The following is a 9,398-nucleotide window of genomic DNA, read 5'->3' as shown; positions in this document are numbered from 1 at the left end:
TACAGCTTGTCTCAAATCATAATAACGGGTGTTATCGGTTCTATTTCTCTCAATTTCCTTCATAAAAGTCTTCTTTTTTTCTTCATTCCAGGAGTAGATTTCAACTTCTTTTGATTGCAGATGCTGAATAGTATCTGACATATCCTGAGTTTCTTCACCAAGTTGAATGCGAAGTGGGAGGTGGTCTGAGTGGAGTGGCGTGTCTGTTACTCTCATTTCCTTAATATCTATTGCTGCTTCAATCGACACCCACACTAAGTCCACAACGCTTACTCCCGATGTATCAACAAAAGTAAATTGAGCCGGAATATCTCCATTTATCCTACCATTCAGGACTATCATACCATGATTCTCCATCAGTTCAACAAGTCTTCGCCCCCTGGAATTAACTTTTAAATCTTTCGATAAACGTTCTTCATTGAGTGCTGTTCCGATAAATATTTCTTCTTCCACAAAGTTCAAATCGGATATTCTGGCGTTGAAGTCTCCACACAATAAGAGTTTTTCTTCCATTCTAACACTTCCTAGAGCATCTTCTATCATTTCCATCACCACTGCATCGTCTAGGCTTGGTTTAAAGTAGAATATTCCCAGAGTCAAATCTTTTAGATTATCCAATGTGTATTTGACGGTTATCCAGTATTCTGTCTTCTCTATTATTCTTGTAATAGTGTTTTTCTTTGATATAATCAGAATTCCACCACTTGGTCTACCAACCTGTTTGTCTTTGATAGCAAAGCTATGTTCTAGAATAGAGTAGTCTTCACATAAAAAGTCAGGCAATTGTTGTTCTGTTGTGTGCCAGGTTTCATACAAACATATTAAATCTGTTTTCAGAAGTTCTTGCTTATCATCCGCATCCAGTTTGAACATGTTGTTATATCCATGCACATTCCATACAAATACATATGTTGAACCCCCAACTAGTGGGGGTTATTTCCCGTTTTTTGACGGCCCTTCAGTGTTGTTGGCGTCGTCAAATTCATCATCAGTAACATATACATCCATGTCACTTTTATATGGTGATCCCTGCTTGGTTTTCTTATTCTTGTCTGCTTCCTCCGGTGATAGTGATAGGGGCCGCTTTCCATCATTTTTCTTCTTATCCACCTTTGAATTTTGTGTCTTAGAAGAGCCGCTGTCCAGCTGGTCTAAGGTATAAGATACGGAGTCCACAATGAGTACATTTCTTCTCACTTGACATGTTTTACCTTGCTCAGTAAGAATCTTCTTATGTTGAATAAGTTTCTTCTTCACTGCTCTCTCTTCTGGAGATGAGTCATAATTCAGGTATCTATATATTCTTTCCCTTGAGCTTGCGAGCGTTAAATATGGCTTGTCTAACCAGCTCAGCAGAGTACAGTGTAACAACAATAATATTATTATCTCTCCCTGTCACTCGAATAAATTCTATATCATAAATTCTAACTCCGGAAATCTGCAAGTCTGAGAGGTAAATAACTCATACACGATAGTTTTGCAGTTTCTTCTCAACCAAAAATCACTAGGTTTCTTTTTGTATCTTCATTAAAGATTATCTTCAACTGCTTTGTGTGACTTTTGATTTGTGTTTCTTGTCGGTCCTGTTTCACTGTGATATGATATCTTCTCTCAAGGACGTCACAGAGGTCTGCATTGTTGTCATCTGTGTAGTGTGTAGAAAGACTGCTTATTTGCTGGACTAAACCATTCATGGTGTTAATAATCTCATCATTCCTATCCATTATGACGTACTCTGTCGTCATTTTCTATTGGTATGACTAAACCATTCATGGTGTTAATAATCTCATCATTCCTATCCATTATGACGTACTCTGTCGTCATTTTCTATTGGTATGAGGGGGGGGGTATAAGAGCAATTATTGCACGTTGCATACACAGTATAGTTTCCCGGCGTTCATACAAATCATCTATCCCGCAATAGAATGGAGAGACAGAGTAATTATGAACAAAGGGGTGTCCCCAATTACCAAATCTGATCTGGCAACTCTGTAGTTTCTCTACTGTAGCGCCTGGTGGGAGTCTATTGAACCTTGTTTCCGAACTAAACGGAGAACTTTAGCTCTGCACTCTAGTGATATCAGTTATGAACTATCTTGTTCTCAATATCTCAATCTTGTTAGTCCGTGTAACGGTAGGATATGGTACGGTCAGGTACAGTCAAATACGGTCAGATACGGTACGTTCAGGTACAATACGATATAGTCAGGTACGGTACGGTGAGCTACGTACAGTACGGTACGGAACAGTCAGATACGATTAGTTACAGTCAAGTATAGTCAGGTGCGGTACGATACGGTAAGTTATGCTACGGTCACCTACGGCCATGCCTCTATGCATACGGTCATGCCTCAGCCACGCGCAAGCGGGCGGAGCCTGCTTGTGAAACCATAAGATTTGGGAGCGCCATGCCTCTATGCATACGGTCATGCCTCAGCCACGCGCAAGCGGGCGGAGCCTGCTTGTGAAACCATAAGATTTGGGAGCAAAAAAACTCTCAGATTTGATACATAGGTCACACTTGTACTTTTAAGCACTTTTGTGATTCGCGTTTTCCACGAATTCCGCAAACCGCAAAAATTTGAGTGAATAGTCAATTATACTTTAAATTTAACGTAGAAAACAAACATGCAATAAAAAGTAGGGGTTCTCATTTAAAAATCCAAAGTTGGCACCTAATTCGCGGACTTCGCTAAATTTTTCGGGAATCGCGATTTTGCCAAAATATTTGCATCATAAATCAAAGTTACTGCTGGTTACTAGTTTTTTGAAATTTCAAACAGGCTCCGAGAAAAACAATTTAGGCATAAATTCTGGGACACCCTGTATATGTAGGTATTTAATATTAATTTAAAAAAAAAAATCTCACATCCAATGCAAACAATAACTGACTTTGTTTAGTGACTAGTTGAGTGGTGTTGCTTCAGTTATTGTGAAATGCAAACATGTGATGCAAAATGAACTTCGAATTAAAGAGTTGATAAGATAAGATGACTTTGTTTAGTGACTAGTTGAGTGGTGTTGCTTCAGTTATTGTGAAATGCAAACATGTGATGCAAAATGAACTTCGAATTAAAGAGATAAGATTTTGTTTTTTGAAATTTCAAACAGGCTCCGAGAAAAACAATTTAGGCATAAATTCTGGGACACCCTGTATATGTAGGTATTTAATATGTAATTTAAAGCTAAATCTAAAAACATGATGTAAACAAGATGGCGCCAACATGGGTTGCGTTATGGGGATCAGGATTCGATGCGAAATCTCCCTATTACCGAAAATCCGAAAAACATCGAAATCCCGATAATATCGAACATCGATGTTTTTGATTACGATACATCGGATACTCGATATATCGAAGTTTAAAAACATCGATGTATCGAACATCGATGTTTTCGTCTCGATGTCCCAACCCCAACCCTAGTCCCAACCTCCCAACCCTACTCGGCCCACTAATTGGCACTAATTCAAGTTTCAAGTATTCAAGAGAAGAGTAGGAGCTAGGAGACTTCAATTTTCAGATTTTTCATTTTTTCAGGCTGGAGAGGAGACCAGGATTAGTTTAAAGTCTCAGCTTCAGCTTTCAGCTGGAAAAGAAGTACATAATCAATATTGATGGCGCTGAATTTATCAGTTGGGTAGAAGAGGGAGTGTAGAAACTCGTGCAGTTACATGGTACATGCCGCTTGAGGGCGCCATCGGGTTGATACTGACCCATGGTAGAAAGTAAGAGAATACTGACCTTCCCCTCGTAATCTTTTTCTTATAATTATAAGAACAAGATCCATTCACTGATTCACATTTCATAGTTCACACCAAGGAGCTTTAGAAGAGGGAGTGTAGAAACTCGTGCAGTTACATGGTACATGCCGCTTGAGGGCGCCATCGGGTTGATACTGACCCATGGTAGAAAGAATAAGAGAATACTGACCTTCCCCTCGTAATCTTTTTCTTATAATTATAAGAACAAGATCCATTCACTGATTCACTCATTCACATTTCATAGTTCACACCAAGGAGCTTGTTCACCCACTGATCGCTCTATCTCGAGAACCACAACACCTAATTAGAAAGCTGAAATTTGGTAGGAATATTCCTTTTATGGTCTAGGTGTGCGATAAGAAAGGATTTTGCGAAAATCTAAACCGATCCTGAGATATATATCTCAGGATTTATTTAGCGATTAAAAATTGATCATATATATGATCAATTTTTAATGCTAAAATCTCCACCATGAGAAATACACAGAGTGCAGAGACTGCGGGAGAGAAATGTTCCGCTCTCGACCAACATTTTGAGTTTCGTTTATGTTTTTAGTTTGATAACTATGCAGCTAATTAGTGCAGAGACTGCGGGAGAGAAATGTTCCGCTCTCGACCAACATTTTGAGTTTCGTTTATGTTTTTAGTTTGATAACTATGCAGCTATAATTATATGGAGCGCGCAGCGCGACCGTATTTCTTATTATTTTCTACAAGTTCGGCCATGCCTTTTCTACAAGTTTGATCATGCCTCGGGATGAACTAGGCCATGCCTTTTCTACAAGTTTGGCCATGCCTCGGGATGAACTAGCGGGATTCCGGAGCGAAGCGACGGAATTCAGCTAGTAAAATTTTAATCCCCCCAAATAATACCACTTCGTAGCATAAAAAAATGACCCCGCCAAGTCGTTCCTCCCAAAATAAATCAAGTGCCCAAATAAAAACAAAACTCCATCCGACCCCTAAAAGATTAGAAATCAATTAAATCCGGCCTGGGGGTGAATAAATCGAACCCGCGGCCTAAAGCCCTGCCACTCCACTATCATGAAGTAAAACAAGCTGGGTCCGTCCCTCCGGGAATTTTTTAGCCCGTAGAGTTTATTCGATCGTGATAAAAGAAAGTCAGTATATATACCTAGGTATATGTAATACATGATGCATTTTGGTAAAATTTAGAATGATAGGTTGATTTTTACGAGGCGAAAAAATCAAAACTTTATTTTTCAATTTTAATTCTCTGTTTGAAGAAAAATCTAAACAGTCGTGAAGTCACGTTAATAACCAATAGATCAGTTGTTTAGCGATGAAAAATTGATCATACCTATCTCAGGATCGGTTTAGATTTTCGCAAAATCCTTTCTTATTGCACACCTAGACCATAAAAGGAATATTCCTACCAAATTTCAGCTTTTTAATTAGGTGTTGTGGTTCTCGAGATAGAGCGATCAGTGTGTGAACTATGAAATGTGAACTGTGAATGAGTGAATGGATCTTGTTCTTATAAGATGTCACTGAATAGCATGGGTGTTTTACCCTACAATCAGCAACAAGCTTCCTGCTTCCTCACCTAGCCTGAGTGGGGATAGGAAAAGCTAACAGTAGAATTGCTTGGATTGTCACTCATCTTTATACCCAATAGATCAGTTGTGCTTACTTGGGTGATGTTCCAAAGTCATAGAGCAGGAAACATGAAGACCAACGGAATTTTTCTTTTTCTTCTACAACTTCTAGATACCAAGGTACTTGTGCAGAAGTCACGTCCGTGGAATATTGCTACCAAAGGAACTGGCACAAATGAGCAGTGACCAGTGTTATTATAGGGTTAAGTTAAACACAAGAAGGAGTTTTCACAATTAGAGCAGTATCGTCAGGTGCGGTAAGCTATGCTACGATCACCTACGGCCATGCCTCAGCCACGCGCAAGCAGGCAGAGCCTGCTTGTACCATATAATTTTCCTCACTTCTACTGTCTACTCCTGCTGTGATAGAGTCAACATCTACCTTGGTCTGAAGATGATGTCCTGAGTGACATTGAAAGAATTTAAAAAACTTTTAATTGTAATTGTCTTGATAAAAATATTATATTCCTATCTGAATTATTTTTTTTAATCAGGAATTTTTCTAACTCTCTTTTCCAAATTAATTTCACCAACTTTCTCATTTGATTGAGAAATATTATCAATTTCAGTCATTTCTTCAGAAGAAATGCTTTGCTGAATATTATTATGTTTAAATAAAAATTCTTTTTCATTAAAAAATACATTTTAGCAACAATAATTTTCTCTTTTTCTATATCCCACAATCTATATCCTGTAAATGTATAACCAATCAAAATAAAAAAGCATTTTTAAAAAAAGCATTTTGGCTCAAATGTAAAATGGGTCAAAAAAAGCATTTAAAATGTAAAATGCAAAATGCTTTTTCAAAACCAATTTGAAATGTAAAATGTAAATGTACATTTTACATTTTGCATTTTGCATTTTCCATTTTGCATTTTGCGATTCGCACATCTCTGGTACCTACCTAATTTGTTTAATATTCAAGTTTATTATTATTCTTGATTTGATTTTTTGATTTTACTTTCATGTAATGATTTAAAATCAAGACTATTATAGAGCCCGTTCTCCCTTTATTCCCAATATAATGTTTAAGTCACCCATCCATTTATTGGCCTTGCTCGGCGTAGCTTAACATAGGTGACGCTAAAAGGCTAAAACCAATCTTAAAATAACGACTGAAGTGTTACCTATTTAAAACTTTCTCGCTTTGAGTTCATACTGTTCATAGGTTTATTCTAGGTACCTACGCGTTGTTTTGAAGGTTCAAGCTTCAAGCGTATTTTTGTGAAAAATAAATTAATAAAAGGCGAGCGAGGAAAAGTTTTCTCTCCCGCAGTCTCTGCACTCTGTGTATTTCTTATGGAGATTTCAGCGATCAAAAATTGATCATATTCATATCTCAGGATCGATTTAGATTTTCGCAAAATCCTTTCTTATTGCACACTAGACCATAAAAGGAATATTCCTACCAAATTTCAGCTTTCTAGGTGTTGTGGTTCTCGAGATAGAGCGATCAGTGTGTGAACTATGAAATGTGAACTGTGAATGAGTGAATGGATCTTGTTCTTATAAGATGTCACTGAATAGCATGGGTGTTTTACCCTACAATCAGCAACAAGCTTCCTGCTTCCTCACCTATCTCGAGATAGAGCGATCAGTGTGTGAACTATGAAATGTGAACTGTGAATGAGTGAATGGATCTTGTTCTTATAATATAAGATAAGATGCCACTGAATAGCATGGGTGTTTTACCCTACAATCAGCTACAAGCTTCCTGCTTCCTCACCTGGCCTGAGTGGGGATAGGAAAAGCTAACAGTAGAATTGCTTGGATTGTCACTCATCTTTATACCCAATAGATCAGTTGTGCTTACTTGGGTGATGTTCCAAAGTCATAGAGCAGGAAACATGAAGACCAACGGAATTTTTCTTTTTCTTCTACAACTTCTAGATACCAAGGTACTTGTGCAGAAGTCACGTCCGTGGAATATTGCTACCAAAGGAACTGGCACAAATGAGCAGTGACCAGTGTTATTATAGGGTTAAGTTAAACACAAGAAGGAGTTTTCACAATTAGAGCAGTATCGTCAGGTGCGGTAAGCTATGCTACGATCACCTACGGCCATGCCTCAGCCACGCGCAAGCAGGCAGAGCCTGCTTGTACCATATAATTTTCCTCACTTCTACTGTCTACTCCTGCTGTGATAGAGTCAACATCTACCTTGGTCTGAAGATGATGTCCTGAGTGACATTGAAAGAATTTAAAAAACTTTTAATTGTAATTGTCTTGATAAAAATATTATATTCCTATCTGAATTATTTTTTTAATCAGGAATTTTTCTAACTGCTACCAAAGGAACTGGCACAAATGAGCAGTGACCAGTGTTATTATAGGGTTAAGTTAAACACAAGAAGGAGTTTTCACAATTAGAGCAGTATCGTCAGGTGCGGTAAGCTATGCTACGATCACCTACGGCCATGCCTCAGCCACGCGCAAGCAGGCAGAGCCTGCTTGTACCATATAATTTTCCTCACTTCTACTGTCTACTCCTGCTGTGATAGAGTCAACATCTACCTTGGTCTGAAGATGATGTCCTGAGTGACATTGAAAGAATTTAAAAAAAACTTTTAATTGTAATTGTCTTGATAAAAATATTATATTCCTATCTGAATTATTTTTTTTAATCAGGAATTTTTCTAACTCTCTTTTCCAAATTAATTTCACCAACTTTCTCATTTGATTGAGAAATATTATCAATTTCAGTCATTTCTTCAGAAGAAATGCTTTGCTGAATATTATTATGTTTAAATAAAAATTCTTTTTCATTAAAAAATACATTTTAGCAACAATAATTTTCTCTTTTTCTATATCCCACAATCTATATCCTGTAAATGTATAACCAATCAAAATACATTTTTGACTCTTAATATCTCCTCTAACAGAGACAACACTCTGTATTCCCATGTGGTGTAACCTTCCCCACAAAACTGCTTAATGCCATTCTTGGCTTCCATTCTCCTTCTGTGGTGTAGAACAAACTACTAAACTACTTCCTCCACAGTTCCTGGAGACAACACTAAACACAATGAAAACACTCACCAAAACTCATTAAAAGTTTACTGGACATTTACTGGGTTTCATAACCTCTTAAATTAAAATAAGCTTGCGGTTCCCTCAAAATGGGCTCGCGGTTCCCAAGGGAACCGCGGTTCCCGGTTTGGCCACCCCTGATATAGATTGTTTCATAACCTCTTAAATTCTGTGGGAAAAACACAATTTCTTCTAATAAAATAATTACACCACTTTACTTTTAATAAACTTATAAAACGTCATAATATCCGACCACACCTTTAATTTCAATTCTTTTCTTCATTTTAAAATTTTTGAACCAAAACAAAACAACATATAGATTATAATAATATGTAGGTTTACAATTCAAATTCCAGTGTTGCCAATTTTTCAGTGAACTCAACACATCTCACTGGGAATCCAAGGGATCAGCAATTTTTTCACCTTTTATCCAGGATTCCCACTTAGACAGGTTCAACTCTACTTGGTTTTGCTTTTTCAATTATGTATATTTTTCCCTCCTTTTCTTTCAGATATTGCATAGGGGACAGTATACAAGTATATCTCTCCACTAGCTAACCGTGAACCATTCATTATTGGTCTGGACTACAAGATGGCCAATAAAGGTAATTAATTAAAATAAAACTTGTACCTATTTCTGTAAAAGGGCACCCTCTACTATCCGTATCCGGTACCTACTTAATTGGGAGTTGTAGGAGCAGGTTGGAAGTTCACATTAATGCTCCATCCTTTGATTTGTGTCCCACAGTCAGGTGGTTTATGTTTGATGACATTGGTAGGTACACTATCCGTATCCGGTACCTACTTAATTGGGAGTTGTAGGAGCAGGTTGGAAGTTCACATTAATGCTCCATCCTTTGATTTGTGTCCCACGGTCAGGTGGTTTATGTTTGATGACATTGGTAGGTACACTGTTATTGTTGTTGTTTGTTGTTGTTGTTGTTGTTGTTGTTGTTGTTGTTGTTGTTGTTGTTGTTGTTGTTGTTGTTG

General features: G+C 37.5%; 1 protein-coding gene across 2 annotated transcripts in view; it reads left to right on the top strand.

Moving 5' to 3' along the window:
• The first annotated feature begins 8,742 nt into the window (after nucleotides 1–8,742).
• The window catches only part of LOC103507820 (mediator of RNA polymerase II transcription subunit 31-A), a 10,047-nt gene continuing 9,391 nt past the window's right edge, over nucleotides 8,743–9,398 (top strand). The window contains exon 1 of one of the 2 annotated variants that reach the window (XM_017443564.2): nucleotides 8,743–9,013. In XM_017443564.2, coding sequence (XP_017299053.1) covers nucleotides 9,001–9,013 — 13 coding nt within the window. In that variant the 5' untranslated portion in view covers nucleotides 8,743–9,000. The remainder of the gene's footprint in view (nucleotides 9,014–9,398) is intronic. The other variant, XM_008472343.3, reaches the window with a different exon arrangement.

This window comes from Diaphorina citri, unplaced genomic scaffold (genome assembly GCF_000475195.1).
Source record: "Diaphorina citri unplaced genomic scaffold, Diaci psyllid genome assembly version 1.1 scaffold18, whole genome shotgun sequence".
Classification (NCBI taxonomy): domain Eukaryota; kingdom Metazoa; phylum Arthropoda; class Insecta; order Hemiptera; family Psyllidae; genus Diaphorina; species Diaphorina citri.
The sequence above is the reverse complement of the archived record's forward strand: the minus strand, read 5'-3'. Positions and strand labels throughout refer to the sequence as shown.